The sequence below is a fragment of the Amblyomma mixtum genome, chromosome 4 (genome assembly GCF_055824585.1).
Source record: "Amblyomma mixtum isolate Tamu chromosome 4, ASM5582458v1, whole genome shotgun sequence".
NCBI classification, from domain to species: domain Eukaryota; kingdom Metazoa; phylum Arthropoda; class Arachnida; order Ixodida; family Ixodidae; genus Amblyomma; species Amblyomma mixtum.
The window spans coordinates 131,856,076-131,882,151 of NC_143015.1; the positions used below are offsets into that span (position 1 = coordinate 131,856,076).

The following is a 26,076-nucleotide window of genomic DNA, read 5'->3' on the forward strand; positions in this document are numbered from 1 at the left end:
AATTAAGTAAAAATCCCCTGTGCCCCTTGGTTAGTGTGGCTGTTGGCTCCTCTCATATTTATAACGAGCCCCTCATTCCCCTTACCTTGTTTGCTTAATTAGACATACAACTTAGACATACTAACATTATCGTTAAGGTTGTGGTGCGCGGAAAGCGACGAAGAGGAAGATTGATATCACCGAAATGGGCCACGAAGGAACAGGGCTATAGCCAGAACCCTGCACCGAGTTTAAGCGTTCGTCGTCAGCTGGAAGTCATACCACCATAATTTAAAGCCACACGAACATTTTCTTCGATGAGATTACTCATTGTACCATTTACTCAAGCCTCACCCCATTCAACGGCTATCTTAAGAGGTGGCTCTAAAGAAGGCGCCACATTACCCGAGTGCCTGTTATTATTTTCGGGCTTTACATCAGACATTATAAGGCCTATTATACCCATCTAACGGCTGCAATCATAAGCTATGCTGTGCTTACACTAAAGCTAGCCATTCTACAGCACTCACCTGGAATGAGCTGTAGCGAGCGGGAAGCTCTTCATTTTGGGTTCCCATTCACTCTCTCTAACGCGTACATGCTACTCTAGGTATTCGGAAGATAGGGGGCGAAACTGAATCTCTCGCGCACTTCGAAACCAACACATCTCAGACTGCATTATCTTCTCAGGTTAGACCACATCACACACGGCAAGTTCGACATTGGAGGCGGTGACCGACGAATTTGCGGGTCCGAGTTACCGTTTGGACCCCTGTAATCAGCCAGGTAATCAAGACACCTTTAGCATGCCGTGTACCGTGTTACCTGCACCGGTGCCGGAGTACCGGGAGTCTGCGCGCAGCCAATGCGCATGCGCAAATTGCCTTGACGGCGCCAGATGGCGCCACACACGCGGAAGCCTGCTCGCGCCCGCAGTGTCGGAACCATTCAGCGCGTACCGTATTTTCCGGTCTACAAGACGCACCCTTGTATAAGACGCACCCGCCATATATGCAGGCTGTCATTGAAAAAATTGGTATATAAGACGCACCCGTGTATAAGACGCACCCCAATTTACCCAGTTAGGCAAGTGAGGCTTAATTAAACATGCTTATGCGACCATCGCAAAACTCACCGTACGTGTGAGAAGCTCTTAAGCAACGCTATGTGATCGAAAAAGGCAACACTCACACCATACCCGCCCACGTTTTAGCACAAAAGAAAAAAAAAAGCGAAAGAACTCTCTTTATGTCCATAACAATTTATTTTTACATAAAACCTTCAAAGTCTTCATCTTCGGATGCGCTATCGAAAAAGCAACGCGGCTGAAGCATTCTCTTCGCACTACGTACTTGCAAAGGGTGACAAAAAAAAACAATGGCTTCTCTTGGCTTGTATTGACAATGGTGAAAAGCGCGACTGTCGCCATCTTTTGGCATTTCACATTACCTTTGCTTGGGGCTTCCGAAACGGCCGCGTGTTTAAGATCCCGGAAGTAGTCAACACCGCCGTTTCATGATAAAGTTCACCTAAAAAAGTTGCGCACGGTGGACCCCGTAGAAGTATTAACCATGTTACAACCGCATTATTGGTAGTAATATTTTTTCGGTGAAAAAAGATGGAACATGAACCTGAGTAATTTCTGAACTCGCAAAAAAAACGAAAAATTCGCATACAAGACGCACCCTTGTATAGGACGCACCAGCAAGATTTCTGAAAAAAAAACCGCGTCTTATACACCGGAAAATACGGTACTCTCTGCCGGTGGGCGGGTTCTCGGTACTCCGGTAAGGGTAGCGGTAACGCGGTACACAGTATGCTAAAGTTGTTCAAACACCTTTAGCAGACACCTTTAGTATACCGTGGGGGCGACTCACGCGCTCTCTTGGGGTGCCCAGTCCCACCTTTTGCCAAAAAACTGTGGACTACTACGACCTCTAAATTATTTAGCCAATATGGATGACTTTGGTCATCTCGGCGCCGCACGAGCCATTGCCTGGACTACGCTGCTGCCACCATAACTGACACGCTGGCCTCATGGCGTGCGGTTCCCAGCTGTACTCATGTGCGTCGTGAGTTTTCAATGTTTCATCGATGGTGTAATAGAAGTAGCGATTGTGAAATAGTCTTTACGGCAGGGTGATAAGATGGATGACCTTTTTGAGTGTATTTTTTTGCGATAGAGCCCATTGGGGACTAGATAAGGTGCGATGCAGAAACAAAACTGTGATTTTTTGCATAATATACACTTTCGCGGAATGCGGAGTGACAGATCATGACCGCGATGTGGTGCGGAAGGTAGTTCCGGTCGGCTTGCGTCCTTGGTAAGAATTACGTCGAAAGTGTGGTTGTCGGATGCGGGAAGAAATGCCTAAAGTAGCTGCGCAGATGTACGGTTCCTGATGAACTTATGGTAAAGACAAAAACTATAAATGCGACGTCGAAATGAAAGCTGCCGCACATCAGATTCAGATTTTAAGGATGAAATGATGAAATGCTGACTTTCCGTGAGCAACAAGAATCTATGAATCTAGTGGTCTTGTTTTGAAGCTTCCCGCGATCATTAGCGAGATGCGATTTATTTATTTATTTATTGTACCCTCAGGGCCCGAAGGCATTAAAGAGGGGAGTGGTAATACATGAAAATTCAGCCTAAACAGCAACAACAAGGAGAGAAAACAAAAATAAACCAAGAATACATAAAAAGTGAAAACACAGGAAGGCAATGAGATTAGAATGCAGTGGGGATACATTAAAATAGTGTGTAGACAGTGAAAGGCAATTTTTATACAGTAATAAACGACACATACTCAGAGAGAAACATTAAGGACTTTACGAAATGCCTTGTTATCAGAAATACCTGCGATGTCGTGGGGAAGGTGATTCCAACTGACACAAGTTCGGGGTTTGAATGAGTCATGAAAACATTTGGTGTGACAAGATGGGATTCCAACTTTATGACGGTGATCAACGCGTGCTGATATGTAACATGGTCTTGACAGTAACTTAGGATTGAGAAGGCTGTTGTGGTAAATTTTATGAAAAAGACACAATGAGGCTATATTTCTGCGGTGGGAAAGAATTGGTAGGGACAAACTTGATTTCATGGCGGCTACACTGCTTGCTCGGTGACAATTAGAATGAATGAAACGGCATGAGCGGTTCTGCACAGTTTCCAAATATAAAAGGGAAGAAAAGTTTACAACTGGTAGCGAGGTTCTGGAAGTGTTAGGGAAATACGTCGGCTTAAGGCAGCTAGCCACTGCAAATACGGATCGCGAGAGCGGGAAGGGGAACTAACACGTGGAAATGGGAATGCAGGGAGAGAGGGAAAGGGGGACTGGAAAGGAGATCATTTTCACGTTCCCGTAAGCCATTACTAACAGGCTACTCAGGGCACACACTGAAAGTTTACTACCTTGAACTCATTCCTGATTCCTTCAAGAACTTGGAAAGCGCCTTCACCGCTGTCGTCTGCGATGAGGGTTTAGTCCAAGGATCCAGAACCTTGGCCTCAGTAAGGGGCCTATGATCTAAGCGGCGGAGAGTTCCAGCCAGGAGGACACGCTCAAAGGAAGGGCAGTAACAAAATAGGTGCTTAATTATATCGTCGCATCCGCAGTTCTCACACGCAAGTGAGTCGAGCTGCCATTGGGATTAAGTGGGAGTAGGCATTTGTATGCGTCACTCCCAGCCACAGGCGACACAAACGCGTATCATTGGAGCGGCAAAGGCAGGGAGATGAAGCGAGGGGTTGAGCCGGTGCAGACGCCATGCCGAGTTTCCAGGGGTAGCACCATGACGCAAAAATCTTATTTCAGGCGAGCGCTCGTAGTTGCTTTGCTGCATCTGCTCCTGTCAGTGGCATCTTGACAATTCTGACAGAGCCGTGTGCCGATCGAGCTACAGCTTCAGCAATGCGACCGTGTCCGGGTAGCCACTGATACCATGACCCACTTCCAGTGCTTGATGAGGAAGGTTTGTTATCTCCGCTGCAGATTTTTCGTGATCGCCATTGCGTAAACTAGATTTGAGATATTGTAGGGCAAGTTTTCAATCTCGGAACACAGGCTATTTGTGGGGTGTTCATACACCGGTGTACTGTACGGCCGCACACAGAGCGGCCCGTTCGGACCAGTCATGAGGTTGATGCGTAATTAGCTGCTGAATACTGGCCTATCTCGCAGATATGACCAGGCCACAAGCTCAACCAGTAGATGAGACCGAGCCATCTGTACAACATTAGTGCGGTCATATATTCAGTGTAGAGTAGGCCGGATGCCAGCTGTTTAAGGGCCGGAGCCGTTACCCGGCGCTTTCTCCTATACGAAATTAATTCAGAGAAAGCACTTGCAAAGCTCGACTTGCACTTTCCGAAACATTTTTTACATTGCATATCACACTTTTTTTTTTCTAGTGACAATGTGCTCCTCTTCTTTTTGTTTTGCTGTTCGGTGACAATTTCTATTACAGGGAATGTCTGATGAACATATTCGCGGATAATTTCGTAATCACCTTTCGCGGCACCCAAACGGAGAGCCTGTAGGAAACCCTCCTGCTCCACTGGCTTAGTTACTACGACAAAGATCCACTGTCACGACGTCACTTACGATCGCAATCAGAAGGAGAACACCTGTGCTTCTTTTACTTATGCTCGGCTTACTTAAGCTCAGTTTACTTATCTCCGCACTTGTAACTAGGGCCGCCATTGTATGCGCTGCAAAAAATTAAAAGAACTTATGTAGCGCTGTGTCTAAGTTATTCAAGAAACAGAAGTGACCGCGGTTATGATATTTGAGGCGCTCTGAAGTGAGCTTTTTGCTTTATCTGTTACGCAAATTTCTGCTTGTCTTTAATTCTGAGACCGCAAGTGTCGTATTTGTAATATATTTTGGGCAATTGCTTTCTGTGGTTAATGATTGCTTAAGCCTCCATAAACCAGGAATTCAGCTTTTTCTTTTTTCATCCAAAAACTGAAAGGCAAAAAAGGCGAATTCAATTCCGTCGTTCTTTCATCGCGGTTCTTCCTTTTATTTCTTTTAAAACACGAAGTGCATTGGAACTATACGAATGGTCCATAAGGTATTGTATGAATCACCCACGGCTTCCTTTCTTTCCGTAAAGAAAACTTTAGCGAGCGCAGCCATGAGCATCAGGATATCTTAAGAAAAAATGCGTAGGAATTTGAGCCCACATGAATACTTTTTTAATTACAGTCGGAGAAAACTGTGGGCTCTCCCTGAACCGCATATTGTTTCTGGGTACTGCTGAGCTGACAAGTGATCCTCAGCTGTCAATAAAACATGTCTATAGCGTTCGAATGGCGAGATTCTTAGACTCTAGCTGACATCACTCGTGGGCGTGTTCTCATTGAAGCACGGAACCTTCCAGAACACCGTTAGAGGCTTCGGTGCTGACGTCACGTCCGGCTATTGTGGGCAGCGCCTGGTGTTTGGTGAGGAATGGAGAGCGTCAGTCCAAGGCTCCTCTCCAGACAGTTCAATGGGCTTTGGATTTGGAGATATGCTCTCCGCCGAAGAAATAAATTGCTAGAATGAAATGTAGCTCAGCAAGGCATGTTGCCGGAGTAGCTAGTTGGTTTAGGATCTTGAAACTTGGAATAAAATATCCCTAGCGCAAATAATTTCACAGAGAGACATAATCTCCGTTGTCACCTCGTCTCCCTTACCCTAGCCCACTATCATCCCTCCTTCCCCACTCCAGCATGCGCCCTATGCCCAGAACCCTTCGCCTCTTCCCTCCACATCCTTTCCCTCTGCCCGGCGGACCCTCCCCCGCGGGACCTAGAGAACCTCAAGACCTGGGAGGACTGGGAGACCCTGCTGCGCTCGGAGGACCCGACCGTGCAGACCATCGCAACCGGCCGGGCTGCCAGTATTATGGACCTTAGGAACATAAACACTTGAGTGCAGTGGGGTCGTGCGGGGACCCTGGGGCGTGCCCCGAATTCCTTGTACAATAAAGTTTTTTTTCTCTCTCTCTCTCTGTCTGAAAGTATTTGCGCCAAGGTGGTTTTATTCCGAGCTTTAAAAATGAAATTGGATAAACACTGTCTCTTGATGGTAAATTTTCAGGGTATTTACCAAGAGGCTACGTTAATTCCCGAAGCAATTCTCTGTAATGAAAGCAATAGAGTGGGTAAAGCGCAAGCGGAGCCTGCTGAAAAAAGCTGTATGATCCTATAAACTCATAGAATATGTCATAGAAATATCATGCAATCATCATTCAATTCAGACGAGATTATGATACAAATGTCATTCATTTCTGGGAAATCATGCATTTGTCATACAAATGCCATACAATATTGGACAAATTGTATGACATTTGTATCACGAAACCTGGGTGAGGTTATTGCATCACACAGCTTTTATTCAGCTCGACTGCTTAATATCAATAAACAGTTTACGTAACTGATCGCATACATGTGTCAATAAAGAACCTCTACCAATATCGGAAATAACTGCCCAGGTTCTTCGTTCTGGTTAGTCTGCAATACTACTCGTGTTTAGAGAGTGGTAGCGCGGACATACCGCGCAATGACGTTTTCTGCTTATCACTAAAATGGCAAACGCCTCAAGAAGTTGCAGCTTCTAGTAGGAGCCCCACTCATAGCGAGCGACAATCTTGAAAATAATTCAGTGTTTTCTCTCAAGAACACAGCACCGTAAAGACGGAAGAATGATCAGAAACTGCAATTTGCAATTCAAAATAAAAATAAACGCTTTGCGTGCGGAAAACGTGAAGCCTGAGTAACTGATATGTCAGTTATCATGTACGTATGATTCAGATAATTGCATTTACATATAGGAGATGAGCTGATATCAGTGTCTCCCTTGGGCTCGTTTTGGAAACCTCTGCTTGCGGGGTAGTTTTTGTTACATCCGTGCCATTTTATTCTGTACTTCTGACACCTGTATGACAATATCTAACCATGGATATCGCCCAGGGGGACACAAATGTCGGTCTTAGACGGTGACCAGTGTATTACCTGATGCACCTGTTGTTGCTACATGTATCGACACTTCGCAAGCAGCACTTCTTTGTAGGGATGTAGGCGGGCGGCTATGCTTTGTAAAAGCTGATGCGGTGGAAAATGGCCAGACAGGGCTGTCAGTCAGGTGTTATTGATAAGGCATGAGGTTTAAATATAAGGTTTCCTTGATGAGGTTTCAAATTTCAAAACTTTCTGTTTTGAAGCACTAGCAAATGAATGATAAACTTGAAATAAAGAACCATATGTGCAAGAAAGCAATTCAGCAGGGAAGGGTACGGAATAGACGGGCTCATTATGACATACATACTTGTGTTGTATGTGCTTATGTATGTGCAATAAAGGAGAAAAAAAGTTCATTGCTAGTCAGTGCCTTCCTTGCCGTCCTTCATCTGTAATGGTCTGGTTGGTGCACTTTTGTTATGAATACCGAGCGGCACATTTGAACAGGTCTACATTTGAACTTACCAAACCGTATTCTTGGAAACCGTATTCCGGGATGTGAAAAGGAAGAGAGAGAGAGAGAGAAAACTTTATTGTCGGAAAAGAAGGGTCCTGGACGCTTAGCAGAAGGGCCAGGTGGCCGTTAGCTGATAGCTGGCGGCGACCTCTTCGGCGCGCTCAATGGCTCCTGCCTGGACGGGGGGGTCCGAGCTGCGCAGCACTTCTTCCCAGGCGTCTGGTGAGGGAGCGTCTATAAGCGCTTCCGGAGGAGGATCCTCCGGGCAGTCCCATAGCATATGATCGAGGGTGGCAGTGCTACCGCAGTGTTTGCAGGTGGGGTCTATGAGATCGGGGTAGATGTGGGCGTTAATGTACGGGTTCTGGTAAGAATGGGTTTGAAGTCTTCTCCAAGCCACCTCTTGGTGTTTGGAGAGTGACTTGTGCGGGGGAAAAACGTAATTATGAGAGGAGGAAAAATGCAGTGACTGTCTCATTCCAAAGAAACTTTTAAAACTGCTTGCGGAAAGGAATGAAGGAGGGAGTAAACATATGTTGAGCGAAAGAGGCGTGGCAGTGGAGGTTTCTGTATTAATACCGTCTACCTGATGTTCTTTAACGTGCTCTGATGTAACACTGTGGACATGCATTTTTTTTTTCTATTTCGTCTCTGGGAAAAGACCGAAGCGGCTGGTCATCCAACATTTCCAATCTCTGGAGCTGAACCTCAGCCACTGAGCCACTCTGTCGTTTGGTTGGTAAGGACGAGAAAGAAGAAGAGTATGGCGCTGACTGCTCACGTGTGACAGTGAACAAAAAAATTGAGAAGAAGAAGTTGACGGTGTGCGCCATTGGGATTCGTTAGGAGAACAAGCACCACCTCTGGTTCAACAGTGGGCAGCGGCACTAAAGTGTGAAGCAACACAGAAAAGGAACAAGGACGCCACAAAAGAAGTTGTACGCCACCACCGTACCCTCCTAGGCCTGGTGTTATATCCTAAAAGCGGCATCGTAAACGTAAGTAACCTGCTCGTCCAGGGATGGGAAAGCTTCGCTGACACTCGTGCTTTTTATATATGCAAACACCCGATCAAGGCATTCTCGTATTCATTCATTGCTGCTTTTTATGTTTTAAGCATGAAATTCTTTTTAACTCCCGTTGTCGGCAGCGTGGTGACGTCTAGCCGAGACCGAGAGCCAACATCTGGGCACTGAATTTCACTCACCCGGGCACTGAAACGAGAACACCCAGGCACCGTACGAGATTTAACGAGACTCTATACTAGTCCTCCTACAGGACCGTCATACAAGCGCCCGTAGTTTCGCGCCGAACGGGTGGAGGCGTTCCTCCCTTCCTGTACGGTGCGGTTCGGGTGTCCACCGAGATGACAGAGAACTACTGCGCCATTTCCTTTCCTCAAAAAGCCTTGCGTTCAAAGGGCAAGGCATCACGCCGAACGGGTGGTGGCGTTCGTCCCTTCCTGTACGGTGCGGTTCGGGTGTCCACCGAGATGACAGAGAATTACTGCGCCATTTCCTTTCCTCAAAAAGCCTTGCGTTCAAAGGGCAAGGCATCACGCCGAACGGGTGGAGGCGTTCCTCCCTTCCTGCACGGTGCGGTTCGGGTGTCCACCGAGATGACAGAGAATTACTGCGCCATTTCCTTTCCTCAAAAAGCCTTGCGTTCAAACGGCAAGGCATCACGCCGAACGGGTGGTGGCGTTCGTCCCTTCCTGTACGGAGCGGTTCGGGTGTTCACCAAGATGACAGAGAATTACTGCGCAATTTCCTTTCCTCAAAAAGCGTCGCGTTAGAAGGGCAAGGCATCGCGCCGAACGGGTGGTGGCGTTCCGTGGACTGCCTGGCGGCGCTACAACACGCTGTCGGGCTCCACTCAGATAAAGGCGAACATTGAGCTAATTAACTAACAGTTAATTAGGATTTAGTCGTTAATCAGTATTAAACACTAATTAGTAATTTGCCATTACTTCATCATCAATTATGTGTGAAATAATCCAGTGGTGACGTCACCAGTGTCACATAGGCAAAGTGGTGCGGAAAACGCTTCGCCTCTACGCAGTTTAGATACTGTTGTTTTTGTGACTGGGAGAAGGAAGAAAAGGAAATTGCAAGGGCCTGCCTACTTGCTCGAGCCGAGCCACCACCGCTGCTGCATGCAGATAGAGGAGAATTAAAAGGTCAGAGGAAAGAGAAAAAGAAAAGAAAAGACGTGTGTCGCAAACTTTCGAATGCGCTGCATATACATTCTTGTCAGGCCTGCGTATCGTCGTGTCCGCTTACGCTTCGTGTTATGCCCGTAAACATTTCGTGCTTACTCTACTCTCGGTTACGGGAGAGGCAGAGATTTTTTTTTTGTGTGGTTTTTTATGCTCAGTGAGTGAGAGGTGCACTGGCGCGAAATGTTGAAGCCCGAATGATATGGTGGAGACCTATCCAGCACAGTGGTGTAGCATGCTAGGCTCATAACCAGGCAGACCTGTCCATTAATCATTAAAGTTTCTCTCTCTCTCCCTCTCTCTCTACAACAGATTTTTGCCTCTCTGTTGGCGGTATATTTTGATTTGGGGATCTACATGATATTCCGGGAAGCGCGTTCGTGGCTAGTGATCCGAACGCTTGTGTCGTCTATTGCTAACGCCGCCGGTAGCGTCCCCGCTCACGATGACGCAGTGGCAAGGTACGTCCCGGGATCTGTCACGTGAAGGTGGCGTCACGGTGACAGGACGTGTCAAGCCGATTACCACGCCACCCTCAGAATAATTAAGCCATTTAAATCTCAGGGCAATTTGGTGTCTAAACGACGCTTCGGCTTAGTTAAAGCTTTTAACACAGCGAGAGCCGTCACAGGCATTGTTGCTATGGCTGCTCAATTGTTTTGGTTGCAGCAAAACCGACCAATCACGAGTTTCCTTTAGCTAGCTGAAGAATGACGCGGGACTTCCGCACCATCCGTATTAGAGGAGCTGCTACGTCCTCCACGCCGTTTATGCAGCCGCGTTTGAATTCGCCTTGCTCTGGTTTAGTGATGGCGCCACCAAACACTCTCGTCGGCACTGGCCATGGAGAAAGAAAAAATACTGAGGAGGGAGCGTCCGGCGACAGCCTTGCAGCCTAGTCTTAAAAAAGTAAAAATATAGTAAAGAAAAGAGTTTGTCCCTTCCGTGATCACGCCACGTGATAGCGTGCGGTAAAATGTAGCCCCGCTGCGCGCGGGGATTAGCGCGACAAACTGACTGCAGATCAACCTTCTTGCGGTATACGGCCCGCTAGTGATGCAACAATATCGATAGTACTATCGATACTATCGATAGCTGAGTCACTATCGAACTATCGATAGTACTATCGGTAGCGCGCTATCAATAGTACTATCGATAGTTAGCGCTTTCGATAGTAGTATCAATATCATTACCGGTAGTACTATCGATAGTACGATGAAAAAGGATGGTGGTGTCCACCAGCAAAAAACTGTGGTTTTGAACAATATATCTTGCTTAGCAATGTTAAATTGTTTAACAGTACTTTTGCGGGGCTAGTTGGTGCGGCATTGTGTTCACCTGATAGGCAGCGCCCGTCCTGTCCGTCTTTCTGTGTGGTTTGTGTAAAATTTAGCGCTATTTTTACTTTCCTGAAGACAATGCTAAACCGCCAGTCAATTTTTTGTCTCTATTTACCTCTCTTCCAGAGCGACACAATCCTGGCGCGCTCAGCGGGGACATAGTAGTAGCGCTAAAAAACAGGGACGACAGGATAGAGGAAAACACAGGCGTTAGACATCAGGTGACTTTATCCCCTAAAATACCACGCATTTATAGGCGACCATAAGGTGCCAAAAAATTAAGAATGTAATAGCATGCGTGACGGCACTTCCCGATAGAAGAACTACAACTCTTTAGTAGAAAGATAAACATTCGGTTTGCTCACGCAGGATTGTCTTTCCATGTGTATAAGAAAGGCTTCCAATACCTCTCACTCGTTCTGGTCTGCATTTACTGATATCACACGTAATACATATATGATCTACATATATCTCAGATATATTTACATATGTGACATATGTAAATGCAGACCAGAAGGAGCGGGAGGTATTGGAAGCCCTTCTTATACACGTAGAAAGGCAATCATGCATGAGCAAACACGTGTTCTATCCTGTTGTCCCTGTTTGTTTGTTTATTGGGGTTTAACGTTCCGAACCAACTCAGGCTATGAGGGACACCGTAGTGAAGGGTCCGGAAATTCGATCACCTGGGGTTCCTTAACGTGCACTGACATCGCACAGCACACGGGCCTCTAGAATTTCGCCTTCATCGAATTTCGCCCTGTTTTTTAGCGCTACTGCTATGTCCTCTCAATCTAAACTCCAACTAGCCCTGCTTTCAGTCTTAGGTGCTCTCAGCGCGACGTCACCCTCTCCCAACTAAAAGTTGCAATCATCTTTTCTGGCGTGGTGTCAGAACTCTTCGACAGGTGGCATAATGAAGAAGGTGCCATGCGAGAAAAGCACCCTGGAGGGAGGTTCGAGGGCATCTGTGCGACCATCTACGTCTAACCCGGTCCCGAACACCACGGCACCACCGTCAGCGCAGAGCGTCGCCAGTTACCTGGTCAGTCTGTTCGAGTGTCCCGTGTGCCGGGACTACGCGCTACCTCCCATCTACCAGTGCGAGAACGGCCACATCACGTGCTCGTACTGCCTGCTCAGGATGACTCGTTGCTGCATCTGCGAGAAGCCAGTGGGTGGTGGGTCCTGCTTCAGTGCCTCATCATCATCATCAGCCTGAATACGCCCACTGCAGGGCAAAGGCCTCTCCCATGTCTCTCCAATCAACCCTGTCCTTCGCCAGTTGCGCCCACCGTATCCCCGTGAACTTCTTGATCTCATCCGCCCACCTAACTTTCTGCCGCCCCTTGCTACGATAGCCTTCTCTTTTGAATCCAGTTCGTTACCCTTAACGAGCATCGATTATCTTGCCTTCTCATTACATGCCCTGCACTGTAAAAAATTTTGCACCGTTAAGGGTGCATTTCCGTGTCTATAACTCACACCCTTACACCCTCCCAAAACGGTGCAAAGTATGGTCGTCGCACCCATACCAAGGGTGGGATCGTTACAGTTGCATCCTTATTTTTTGGCTGCCTGAAAGGGTGGAAAGTATGCTTCTCGCACCCTTTCGGACTGCTTTAAAGTTTCATGAATTTCTTTTTTGGGGTGCGCTCTCGAATGGAAGCTAAACATTTCCTACGAGAAGCTGCAGACGACCTGTATAACTTTGCACCAACGTTACGGCATCTCGAACTATGATTATAATTCCAAGATGTGTGCCTCACGGTGTTTCTGAACCTCCTTGCTGTGGAGGTGAGAAGAGAGACTGAAAGCACAGATGCGCATAGCAACAACCGCGTCCGCCGAAGCGAAGACGCCGGCTGAAACAACAGATACCCTTCCGCGCATACTTTCTACAAGTTTATATATGGCATTTCAGCGACCCCCTATTTGGAGTCAGTGACGCTTAGCACTTCAGCTAAAATAATTCAGTTAATTATCACATTGGACGCAGATTCCAGTCATAGCTGCTCGCATCGAGGTTGCATGTCTCTTTTAATGGAAAACTCGAACAGCTCACATCATTTTACAAGCACGCTTGATTGAACTACTGGAATGTTGTTCGACAAGTTCGATTACCATACACCCTTACGCACCCTTGCACCCGACGGAGCTACAACCCCCTTGCACCCGTCCAGCTTTGAAGGGTCCATGGGTGCATTAAAGGTGCTAACGTGCTCAGCGCACCCTTTTCCAATAAAAAAAAAGATAAGAAAAAATGAGGGTGTGGAAAGGTTACAGCCATGAGCGCTACAGCTTTATGGGTGCAAATTTTTTTACGGTGTGCCCTGCGCATTTCTTCTGACCGCAACTGAGATGTCGTTAACCCACGTTTTTCCCCACTCTGCCCTCTTGCTGTATATTAACATCACACCTATCATTTCTCTTTCCACAGCTCGCGGCGTGGTCCTTAAGTTGTACTTTTTTCGTTATCGATCGTTATCGTTAGCGCAGTGCAACTTAAACACGTTCTAAAGCGGAATATAAGAGAGCAGTACTGATGTAAGGAAAGCCTCCATATATTCCTCTGCAGGCTTTAAGGAAGGAAGTGGGTGGTTCCAACCAACTTTTTGTTCATGCGGCTTTTTCTCAAATCGAACACTGGCCTGACGCATCATTACGGCGCAACATGACAATGTGCTGAGTAGAGAGCGGCGCTTATTTGCCAAGAGAAAGATCAATGTTTTTCCTCATAAATGACGAGAACACCTTTAGAGCCCTCACCACTGCTATATAAATCTCTATCATTCACTGATTTATTTTGTACCACGCTAACCGCAGCTGCCTTTACGGTGTTACATCCATTAAGTCCTGATCTCCAATGTAGACTTCATGCCTCTAAATGAATATATACTTGCACTGTGAGCTTGAAATAGTTTTCTCGTTGACATGTTACTTTAGACGGGAAACAAGAACTACGAAAAAATATTCGACGATAGTAAAATTCTTCCGGCCGAAGTTAATTGCTGCGGATTAGGTTTGACCGAAGAGGTTCTTCCTAATAGGACCCCAAAGTACCAGTGCAAAACTTATTTTTTAACCATCATTGAAAGCGGTCTTTGTTGCTATATTAAAATGATAACCTTGACCTCCGAATCAAAATCTGAGCATCCACTGCAGGCAGAATCCGCAACCGAGCCATGGAGAAGGTGGCACGGCTTGTGTCCTTTCCCTGCAAGTACGTATTATTCGGCTGTTCGGAGAAGCTCTCTTCCTTGGAGAAGCCAGGCCACGAGCTGTTCTGCAACTTCAGGTATGTTCCCCTCACTTTGTGGTCTTCGTATAGAAAAATAGGCTGCTTTCTCTTTAAAGCTACACTTAGAAAAAAAATCGTTTTCTTTTTCATGAAATCATGTCAACACCGATTTATTATAGCGTTCTGGACAAAATGAGGCTAGTTACATATAGCACGAAGCTTTCCTAGGCAAGAAAAGACCCAGGAATAAGAAACAGGGGTCACCTCGCCGCGTTTATTGAAGGAATTGTGATCAATTGAATACAAATTTACAGCAGCACTGAACCAAGTAAGATCACGTATGACAGCGCAGCTCCTCTACTTCGTATCTCCTCTCACTGCGCCGACGGCCTCCGGGAATGTATGGATAGATGACTTATTTCAGAGAAAAGGATTGGTTCAACGCCTGCCACCGCTGTACAGATCCCAAGGCCGCCACATGACTGTCTATAACTGGATGAAAAGCGCTACTTGTAGAGCGAGTACGTCTTAAAATTGGGCGACAGCTATATATGCATGGAGCTCTAAAATTCTATACCTTAATATGAAAATACCGTAACTGTTTTCACATATTCTCGCGTTATACAGCACTGATCGCCCGGCGGATTTTGACTGACTGATGTCAGAGGTTTGACCGCGCTGCCATCGTTCTCCACGCACCGGTCATGGAGTTCACATTACCTAAGCGAATAATGGCTCGACAGAAAAAGACGTGTTCGAGAGCGCAACACGCACACAACCACCTTATATGTGTGTTAACCTGTCGTCCTCGTCTTTCTGTGCAACGCCATTCATCAATTAACATGTGCTGCCGCCAACTCTCCCAAACCTTTAGTCACTGTATATATTAACCTCGTCTCATTATCACCACCACAACTTATAAGCGAGTAGTGAAAAAGAAACTTCCGTTTTGAACTCTCAATATAAAATTAATGAAAGCATATTTTCCTGCGCAACGGCCGTAAGCGGACCGATTGGATGGATGGAAACAACTTTATTACACCAAAGAAAAATAAAAAATCTTCCAGGGTGGTCCCCTACTGGTCCAGGAGTGCACGGGCTTGCGCTTCACGTAAAGTCCGATCCACTAGCCATTTCTGGCCGGGGGGCTGAGCGGTCCGTAAAACAGCCTCCCAGGAAGAATGAGTGGGATTGGGGATGGGGAGGACTGCCTTTGGGGAAGGACATTCCCAAAGGTAGTGGAAAAGTGTAGATCTGGGCACGCCACAGGTGGTGCAATCAGGAGGAAAGGTGGGGTGAAAGCATGAGAGACGGTGGGGGGAAATAAAACAGCCTGTCTGTAATTGCCGCCAAGGTACTGCGACAAGGTACTGTGGGGTGGTGGCAGTGTCATGCGGCTGAGTTTGTAGAATGTTGTAATTTGATGATATGTATACAGGACCGATGTAGCCTCGTTCGCAGGGTTGGGTGCCTGATCATCCGGGGTCCGGGAGGAGAGTTCTCGGGCCAGCGCATGAACGCGCTCATACCGGGGATCGAGGCATGCCCAGGGACCCACGACAGAGTAACCGTTCGGTCGAGAGAGGTGACTATGGCAAGAATACGATGTGTTGCCGGCGTCGCCACGCCCTTTAGGTAGTGGCGGTACGCGGCCTGGGAATCTGTGCAAATTGCGGTTACGTTTTTGTCAATGGTGGAGTGGGCCAAAGCGGACCGATTAAGCGTCATTCAGATTTCTCAGCTTGCACATGTTCGAATTAGTTTACCTCAATGGCCACGTAAATTCTTATGGTCCAGAAGGCATTGGATATAAGTGGCATTTAAGAGAACTTGCAACGGAAAGGTAGTGCACACTAACATTTCACTCGAGAATAGATACCTGATGACTTTTGCGATAGCAGCTGCCAGGTAGTGCACAGTAACATTTCACTCGAGAAGAAGTACGTGATAATTTTTGCGATAACAGCTGCCAGAGCCCAAGTTGCGAGCTCCTTCGGCACCAACAAGTAAGGCCACGTCCCTGCCGTCTTCACAGAATCTAAGACCGCGCAAATGTTTGTATGGTGAGCACAACCTAACAGGCCACGCGAAATCTGACAGCGTGTTGCTTGGTTGTTTGGTCTCCAGACATGAGTTTTTGTGATTCCGAAAAAATCCGCTAATGCCATTTACTTTTGAGAAATTTCTCTATGCAGTAATCGTGCAAGAGAAATTTTTATTCAAAATTCATTGGGCTTGTCTTCTTTATTCCTTATGACGCATACATCTCCCTTGCTCGCATTTTTTTTCGTGGTGAAAAAGAGGTGAATACACAGAATTGGGGGGGGGGGGGCATTTTTGTATTTGCTTTTCGAATATATCGGTACTGCGATGTAAATTTGAAACTTTTTGGATGCTTGGGGAATATACCATCCGGCTCAGGAAATTTCGACCATCTGGGGTTCTTCAAAGCGCACTGACATCGCACAGCACACGGGGCTCTAGAATTTCGCCTCCATCGAAATTCGGCCGCCGCGGACGGGATCGAGCCCGGCCGCGGAGGCGGAATTTCTTTGGAGGAGAAGTTTTAGAGGCCCGTGTATTGTGCGATGCCAGTGCACGTTAAATAACCCCAGGTGGTCGAAATTTCCGGAGCCCTTCACTACGGCGTCTCTCATAGCCTGAGTCACTTTGGGACGTTAAACCCCAATAAACAAACCAAACCAATTTAAGCACACGTTCATGGTGTTCAAAAAAGTAATGATGATAGCGAATGCTTGATTTGGTTCGAGGGAAGGCAGCGTATCTAAATAGCATCATATGTAATGTGTTTGCTCTGTTGAGTGGGGCCAGAGGTTTGTTTTGGAAATTATCATATGGTTTTCATAAATAGAGCACCAGGCTAGAGAAGCTCGTACCTCTTAGAAAACTGATAGAGGCGCCGGATATTTCATAATTTTAGCCCCCGCCTTCGTCGTATACATTTCCTCCCCTAGTTCTATTCTGCTTCACTTCACTAAAACGCACAAGAAGTGCTGAAGGAAAGACACCAGTCTGCTACCGCTGCCAACGACCTGTCGGTCATATTAACGTTTAGGCCCTCTTCAAACCGTCCTTCTAGCGCATGCCTGCAGTACTGATCCTTGCAAAGTGTGCTAACTCCACCAAGGTAATGTGTTATAGAAAAATAGGTATTATAGGTACGCCGGACAGATGCATACCTGCTTGCATATCTACAACGGCGATCCTATAATGGAAAGTGTTTGCGCAGGTGTATTATGCTGACTAATTATTCCGTGCCGAAATTATGTGCGGGCGCTATGATCTAGACGGAACACCATGTCAGTTAAAAAAAAAGAAATCTGAAGTCACATTTTTTGGGATTATGTTTCTAAAAGCATTTAAAGTGCAACTTAAGCCCTGATACAGAAAACCAAGAAACCAAAGGTCATTTGCTGAGGCAGTTTGCCTTCATTTTCTTCAAAATTTCTCAGACCCTGCCCTTGCGTTCTGGGTTCGGACACCTGTGCCTGGCAAGGTTCGCTTTACGAACTCATCTCTCACATCGAGAAGAGACACACATTTGTCCCCAGATTTCAAGGTGAGTAGAATCCAAACGCACTTTATTTTAGTGACTTATAGCATACCTGAATCGTGCTCAATGGGGCGTGTACCAGATACCGTTGGTCTCCCGATGCTGCGTGCACAGTACTGGCGTTCTTCACGTAGGTTTAACGTATGCGCACCTCTCAAGTGACTCCTCTGATAAAAATTGGCACTATTGTGCCGGCGGCTCGCTAAAACTCCCTAAAAAGGGCACCGAATGCCACGCATTTTCGTAAATCCAATATGCCGCATTTGGGGTACGTTAACCCCTGACAAGCTTTATATGCAAGGTATGCTTATGTGTTCAGGCTGGATCTTCGGTCATGGTGTCATTCGTGGAAGCCAAGGCAATCGTTGCAGGGGAGTTGGTTTGCTCAATCAGCTTTAACTGTGCGTAAAGGGTCAGTAACTAAAACGCGAATTAAATTATTTTCTTTGCGAATATTGATTCTGCGGCTGTTTCTGAGGTTGCTTTGTCTTTTCGGGAGCAAAAAATGCACTTTGTGAGAAGAAATTAGGGGTTAGCGTTAGAGGGTTAGCGTTGTATTATTGGAGGTGACTGCTGTCAGACATATCGGAGAAAAGATAGCCAGGCATAGCGGATAAAACAGTGAAATTAAAATTGGGAGAGGCTTAGCTTGGTTAAGCGCGGAAGGTTGCGAAAGCAAATTACGAGCAACTTTAGCGACTCAAGTAGTGAAAGGCTAAAACCCGAGTGCTGCACGGAACGCCGGAATTAGCTTAAAAGTGCTATTGAGGTGTCCACTAAACCACAGAAGTGGTAAGGCGCCTTTCCTTTCCTCCAAATCAACGCTGTCTACAACGCTGTCTAGGTCGGAAAGGATGAATGAACGCTGGAATTAGGTTAAAGTGTTATTGAGGTGTCCACTAAACCAAAGAGTTGGTAAGACGCCTTTCCTTTCCTCGAATTTAAAGCAGTCCCCTCTCTTACTGCCTGGGATCTGCGGCGCTCCATGGCTATACATAGCTTGCACCGACGTCACATCCGGTGGCCGTCGGCTGCTAGTCGGCCATGCTGCCGAACCACCGGCGGAACGCCTCTAGCTTACCGCTGAATATGGTGGTTCGCATCCTGTTGGTTCTCGTTCATCCGTAGATTCAGTATGGTTTTGTGGGCCACCCTTAGCTGCTCCAACCATAGCGACTGGTCCAGGTGAAACAAGCAGCCCATTAACGCGTTCTTCATCTGCATTCGTCAGATAATCGTAGACATGCAAGTGCGAGCGATCCATAACTAAATACGAATCTACGCGAGCTGTGGCTAGCTCGCTTTAAGCGCGACAATTTGGACCCCGATAACTCAAATTTACTTGTGTGCGGAGCGCACTTTGTGACAGGTAAGACGCTTGTGTCGTCAACTAAATGTTCGCGAAAACGTGGGAAGATATGGTTACACCCTGAAGTGAATGTTGCTGTTTTGATTGACCCCATCCGATTTGTCAGACAACACAAACCCAGACTGGGTCCCGCGTCGCTGCATCCTAGATAAAGCACTAGGCAAGCCGGTTTGGATCGCCACGACCGCAACGAGCAATGACGGCAGAGAAAGCGGCGTGCCGAGACCGAGCTTTTCGTCTCGCAGGCGCATTGAAGACAGGCTTCTCACCTACCTACTGCAGAAATCGTTGTGTGACTCCATTGATTAGAAGGCTTTCATTTCTTCAATTTCACAGAGCTGGAGTGAGAAAGAGAGAGAGAAAACTTTATTTACAAAGGAATTCGGGGCACGCCCCAGGGTCCCCGCACGACCCCACTGCACTCAAGTGTTTATGTTCCTGAGGTCCATAACACTGGCAGCACGGCCGGTGGCGATGGTCTGCAAGGCCGGGTCCTCCGAATGCAGCAGGGTCTCCCAGTCCTCCCAGGTCTTGAGGTTCTCTAGGTCCCGCGGGGGAGGGTCCATCGGGCAGAGGGAAAGGATGTGGAGGGAAGAAGCGAAGGGTTCTGGGCATAGGGCGCAAGCAGGAGTGGGGAAGGAGGGATGATAGTGGGTTAGGGTAAGGGGCGAGGGGAGAGTATGTGTTTGTAATCTGCGCCAGAGTGTTGCGTGTCTGTTATCTAGGGAGGGGTGGGGCGGGGGGGTAGAGCTGGCGAGAGGCTCTGTATGCCTGGGTCAGCTCACTGAATGAGTGCATGCGATCCGTCGTGAATCCCCGATCCGAGGCCACCTGAGCCCGGTTTAAAGAACCTCGGGCTAAAAGGTTGGCGGCCTCGTTTCCGGGATTCCCGGAGTGCGCAGGCACCCATATCAGCTCCACTTGGCGGGGCGGGGGTGCATCGGGCGAGTCCAGTATGCCAAAAGCAGGGACATGAACTCGGCCTCGAGCAAAATTTAGAATCGCAGTTTTAGAGTCAGTTAAAATATACCGGGCTTCCGTGCGGCTTATAGCAAGTGCAATGGCGGCTTCCTCTGCAGCCTCTGGGGACGTATCTAGAGGGAGAGGTAGTGTGAAGAGGGTGGATGAAGAGGAGTCCACCGCAGCTGCTGTCGCTTCATCACCCGTGCAGGCAGCGTCCACCCATACGGCGTCCGGCTGGGGGCCGTACGCTCGATGGAGTGCCTTCGCACGGGCTCTGCGGCGCTGCTCATGGTGGGACGGGTGCATATTCCTCGGGAGCGGCCTGATGAGAAGCTCTCGGTGAAGGGATCGTGGGATGGCGAGAAGGGTTGGGTCGTTGGCCGGTATTTTGATTCCCAGGGAGTCCAGGATATACCGACCTGTGGAAGTTTTTGTGAGCCTGATGTATTGGGCCTGTCGGTGGGCCTCCACCAGTTCCCCGATCGTGTTGTGGAGGCCCAGGCCTAGTAATCTGTCTGTGGGTGTGTTGAGGGGAAGATGAAGTGCTACCTTGAATGCCTTGCGAATCAAAGCATCCAAAGCGTTTATGTCATGTTTGGATAGTTGTAAGTATGGGGTAGTGTACAGTACACGGCTGAGGACAAAGGCATGAATGAGGCGACATAGGTCGCGCTCCTTCATGCCTCTATGATGTCCTGAAACCCTGCGGATGAGGTGCGATATCGCGCCTGCAACCTGCTTGGGTTTCTTGAGGGTAGTGGTGTTTTTGCCATCGTTCTGGATGTGCAAGCCCAATACACGGAGGGTGCCAACCTCAGGTACCGGGTAACCATTCAATTCAATGGCAATGGGGGAGCGGGGACAGCGGTGGTTCTTAGGCCGGATGAGGAGCAGTTCGGACTTCTCTGGGGAGCAAGACAGTCCGATGGTCCGTGCGTAATTTTGGGTGAGGGTGGCTGCTTCCTGTAAGGTGTTCTCTATGTCGCCGTCACTGCCGTGGGTGGTCCACAGGGTGATATCGTCGGCATAAAGAGTGTGCTTGAGGTGGGGAATAGTTGCCAATTTCCGGGCGAGGGGTATGAGGGTTATGTTAAAGAGAAAGGGGGAAAGGACGGACCCTTGACGGGTGCCGATACTCTGAAGTGTGTAGGAGGTGGAAGACAGAGGGCCGAAGTGTATCTCAGCCGTGCGGTCAGTCAGGAATGCTTGAATGTAGGCATACGTGCGCACACCCACATTCAATGGGGATAGAGCAGTCATGATCGCCTGATGTTCAATGCGATCAAAAGCTTTGGAGAGATCCAAAGCTAAGACTGCCTTGGTGTGACCTGGAAGAAGCGGGTCAAAAAGGTCGTGTGTGAGTTGCAGCATGGCATCCTGTGCGGATAGATGAGGGCGGAATCCCACCATGCTATGCGGGTAGAGATTGTTGTCCGCCATGTGACTTGTGAGTCTCGCTAACACAACATGCTCGAGGAGCTTCCCGAGGCATGAGGTTAGCGAAATCGGGCGAAGGTTTTGAATGGTGAGTGGTTTGTTGGGTTTTGGTATAAATATTACCTTCGCGTGGCGCCAGGACTGCGGGAGGTTACCCTCCCTCCAGCACTGGTTGAAGTATTTCGTAATGTGGGTGATCGATTGGTCATCCAGATTACGGAGCATGGAGTTTGTGATTTGGTCTGCACCAGGTGCGGAGTTGGCGCGGAAAGTCAGGAGGGCCGCTCTGACTTCCGTCTCCGTGATGTCGGTGTCGAGTGTTGGATTTGCTTGTCCTGTGTAGTGCGGTAGAGGTATGGGGCCGCCTGGAGATGTGTACATGGTTTGAAGTGTGTCTAGAAGGGTGTCGGGATCGTCAATGTGTTCATGTGTGAGGCGTGTCACGTGGTGCTGTGCTGCTAATTTGGTGCGTGTGGGGTCAATGAGGTGTCGGAGGAGTTGCCATGCACGTTTGCTGGACAGGTTTCCGGCGATGCCGTCACATATCTGTCCCCAGTTGGATCGACAGAGCTCCTCAGAGTGCTGTTGGATTTGTGTCTGCAGCGCCGCCAGCCGCTTTTTAAGCGTTCTGTTGTGTTTGTTGCCTTTCCAGCGTTCCAGGATGCTGTGATAAGCCTCCCAGAGGTGGGCTAGGCGTGTGTCAAGGGTCGGTGTTTCGGTTGTAGTTTCAATGTGTCGTGTGTTGTGGTGAACGTCATGCTTGAGTGATTGCACCCATGCATCGATGTCTGCGATGGGAGTGTCTGGGAGGGCGGTGCGTGCAGCGCGAAAGGCATCCCAGTTAATGAGTTCGTGTGCCATATTTGCGTGACGGGGTGGTTTGTATGGGACAGTGATTTGTATAATGTAATGATCACTGCCCAGTGTATGTTGTGTTCTGTTCCAGGTGACGCCGCGGATACAGCGGCTCAGCGTCAGGTCCGGACTGGTGTCCATGCTGACACTGTTGCCGATCCGCGTAGGCGTCTGAAACGTTGTGCACAGTGAGTTGGAGGTTCTGCAGGAGCAGCCAGAGCCTGCGACCTCGATGTGTCGTGGTTGTGTATCCCCAGTCAGTATGCTGACTGTTGAAGTCCCCACCGATGAGTAGGGGATGTTTCCCTGCTAGATGGTGTAGCTTTCGCAGAAGTGATTCTAGCGGGGCCATCGGCAGGGACGGGGGGTGGTATATGTTTGCTATAAATATAGAAGGAAGTGAATGTGTGTGATGTATAATTTCCGTGATCACGCAGGGCGTCTCAGACGTAATGTGATGAGTTTTGTAGGTGAGGCTGCGGTGGATGAGTGTGGACGCCCTGGGTGTGTTAGTGGTATCCGAGTCTGCAGATGTGTAGCTGGGGAGGGTTGCTCGGTGTGCAGTCTCCTGGAGAAGTATGTGGGGCGTGGGTGTGATGGTGGGAAGGAGAAGTTGCAGAGGTGCGCGCTTTGCCCGGAAGCCGCGGCAGTTCCAAGTTATAATGGGGAGATAATTAGTGCTCCCCCCCGCCATATTGGATGGTGGGGGGATTGAGGAGGGTATTAAGACGGGTGTCAATTGGTATGTGTGGCTCAGGGAAGGTGTTTTGTGCTTGTGGAGGTAGGATGGGGGGAGTGGAGGGGGTTTGAAGTTGGGTGAAGCGATGGGTAAGATTATGCTCCAAGAGCTCCATCATCTTGGTAAGTATAGCGTCCATGCGCTGCTCAAGTTTTTCGGTGAGGGCGGCGGCAAGGTGATTGAATCTGGCCTCGAGGCGGGCGTCTAGCTCCTTTAGTTTATGGTCAAATTTTGCTTCGAGTGCTGCTAATTTAGCGTCTATTTCTGGGGGCACGGGAGGGGGTGTGGCGTCTGTGGTGCGCTGTTTCTTTGCAGGAGGGGTGCTCGAAGTGTCTGTGGATGATGAGCTCGAATTAATGACAGGGGGTGCGGGTTGAGGGGGCATGGAGGGTGCGGGGGTGCTTAGGAGAGAGGAAAGGCGGCTTACCTCGTCACGCAAGGCCTTGAGTTCCTGGTCTCTCGGGCCTGCCTGGGAGGACTGGGGTGGTGGGGTTTGACGGGTGGTTTTGCCGGAAACGCGGTCTGCCCAGGTGAGACGCGTGGCGTTCTTGCTGCCATTCTGCCGGCTTGTAGAAGGCGACCGGGAAGCCGTCGAGCTGCGTCTGCTGGCTGTGCCTGGTTGATCGCAGCGGGAAAGCCGCGATGTACCCGGAGGAGAGAGAGCGTTCTTCGGGGACGCTAGTTTGCGGCCCCGTCCCTTGCAGTTCCCGGTGCCGGTCATATGAGGGCCTCCGCAGAGAATGCAGCTGGGGGTGCATGAGGGCACATCTTCCTTTGGGTGGGACTGCCCACAGCGGGGGCACTTATGGGATCTTGGGTGGACACACACGTCTGCCCGGTGACCAGGGACGCGGCAGTTAGTGCAGGCGTCTATATGCCCTCGATAGGGTGTGCACCTGTGGAGGGCTCCTCCATAAAGGACGGCGCGTGGGACAGGTCCAGCCCGGAAAGTTATTAAGATGGAACGCGTGGAGCCCATTCGGCGGGCGTCCACGATGAGGGCGTCTGGGTTGCCGGCGAGCAGGTCTTGCAGGAGCTCTGACGGGGTCTCATTCCAATAAGCATTGGAGATGACTCCGCGTACTGCTCCGTCCGGCGGGGCTATGTAAGGTGCTACGGCGAATTCCTTGCTTTGGTGTGTGATGGTGTTCACCCGAACCAGAGCGAGCGCGTCATCCTTTAGAAGCGTGCTTACGGTGCAGGTGTTGTTGACCGGGTGTACCCTGATTTGGGTACGCGCTGGCTCCTTAAGCTGGGACGCCGCTTGGAGGATGGCCTCTCGTAGTTGTCGGGGTGGAAGCAGGTCCAGCTGCAGCCCGCCTCGTGATCTAAAAACGATCTTGTAATCTGCAGCAGGAAGTGGTGGCTGCTGCCGCGAACGCTGCGCAGCTGTGCGCGTTGCTTGCAGGTGCGCTGACTTTTCAAGGCATGGAGACTTGGGGGTACCGGTAGCAGAGGCTGCGCCCTCCTGGCGTCGGGTTGTTGAAAGGACGTCCTTGGAGCGAGCAGGCACACTAAGAATGTGCGTCCAGTCCCTTGGGTCGTAGTCGTTGGGGTTAAGAACCTCTCCCTGCACCTGCACCTCCATGATGGCGTTGGTGGCGGAACAAAGCTGGAAAGAGTACACGCTATCCCCCTGGGTCACTTCAAGGAACACATCAACGCCCATCGCCGCGTCGACTCCCGGTCGCAGCGTGTACGGATCTGTATCGTCGCAAATTTTCACTTTGTGTGCGTAGCGTGCGCGCGCCGATCGAATAAGTTCAGAGCAGTAGCCTGCTCTGAATGGTTCATTCATCTGTGGAGTAGGCATCGCGCCCTAAAGATGAGAAAGTAATCCAAAGCGTCCGAGGTGTGGTCAGACGTCACAGGATGGACGGGCGGAGACGGCCGAATGGTTCGGCAGCATGGCCGCAAGCGCTTGATGCAGGCGGAAATGACATCACTTGCAAGCTATGTATCGCTGGGGCCGTGCCGACGAACCGACTTGGTAGCTCAGATTTCACCTCGGTATGACGTCACAGACTGGAGGCCGCCTCAACATCAAACGTGACTACCGCCGGGACCACGGTGAAGGCTCGAAACCTAGCGTAGTATTGCTTTCGCAATAATATAGCAATTTTCCGTCACCAATTTCTAAGAATACGAAAGCGACAGTATTTGATAGAGAGAGCGTCTCGTGCACAGTTACCGCTGATGAAACACTTGTTACGCGCTTCTGTTTTACGGTAAAACGGCCTTTCTATCCGCAGGAGAGCGCATCGTGATCTGCGCGGGTGGTTTCAACCGTCCCGGGCCCTTCAGTTGGGTGGCCCTGCAATCTTGCTTCGGCCATCACTTCGTGGTGCAGATGAGGAAGTACCAGCACGGATTCCCGCCCATGGAGCATCGCTTCTTTGCCGCTGTACAGCTGGTCGGCCCACGGAGGGAGGCTATGAAGTTCGTCTGCCGCTTCGAGCTCAGAAACCGATACCAGCGCCTAGCGTTGGACGCCATGACCCGCAGTGTCCACGATAGCATTGCTCCGACACAAAACGGCAATGGAATTGCCCTCGAAATGGACACCGTCAAGATGTTCGCTGACGGCAGCAACTTGAACATCGGCGTGAGCATCTACATGGCTTTCGGCTCGCGGCAGATGGCTTCGTGACACCCCTCTCCGTGCTTTACAAGAGAAGGTCTTCTGTGGAGGCCACAGACAAATTTATATCTCGTAGACACAAAAGCGGATATCTAGGTAGTAGTTTGGTCACCGAGTGTGATTGTTCTGTGCTTTTGGTTTTTGTCTATATATTTAAACCTGTGAGGACAAAAATCTTTAGATGCGAGGAAGCACTCTGGCCCTTTTTGTGTCCTTGTTTGCTAGAGTTTGAAATAATCTACAACGTA

At 49.0% G+C, this 26,076-nt stretch overlaps 1 protein-coding gene across 1 annotated transcript; it reads left to right on the forward strand.

The window, feature by feature from the left end:
* The first annotated feature begins 8,125 nt into the window (after positions 1 to 8,125).
* On the forward strand, positions 8,126 to 25,837 carry LOC149348241 (E3 ubiquitin-protein ligase SIAH1-like). Its single transcript, XM_089541706.1, has 5 exons — positions 8,126 to 8,449; positions 11,905 to 12,187; positions 14,175 to 14,307; positions 17,724 to 17,830; positions 25,440 to 25,837. The coding sequence occupies exons 2-5, from the start codon at positions 11,926 to 11,928 to the stop codon at positions 25,835 to 25,837; spliced, it is 900 nt and encodes a 299-aa protein (XP_089397832.1). The 5' UTR covers positions 8,126 to 8,449; positions 11,905 to 11,925.
* The last annotated feature ends 239 nt before the right edge of the window (positions 25,838 to 26,076 follow it).

Coding starts and splice junctions, on each gene's coding strand:
- LOC149348241 (XM_089541706.1), top strand. CDS start 11,926: ATGAAGAAGGTGCCATGCGAGAAAAGCACCCTGGAGGGAGGTTCGAGG. Junction 14,308..17,723: donor GAGCTGTTCTGCAACTTCAG/GTATGTTCCCCT, acceptor AAAATTTCTCAG/ACCCTGCCCTTGCGTTCTGG. Junction 17,831..25,439: donor ATTTGTCCCCAGATTTCAAG/GTGAGTAGAATC, acceptor TTCTATCCGCAG/GAGAGCGCATCGTGATCTGC.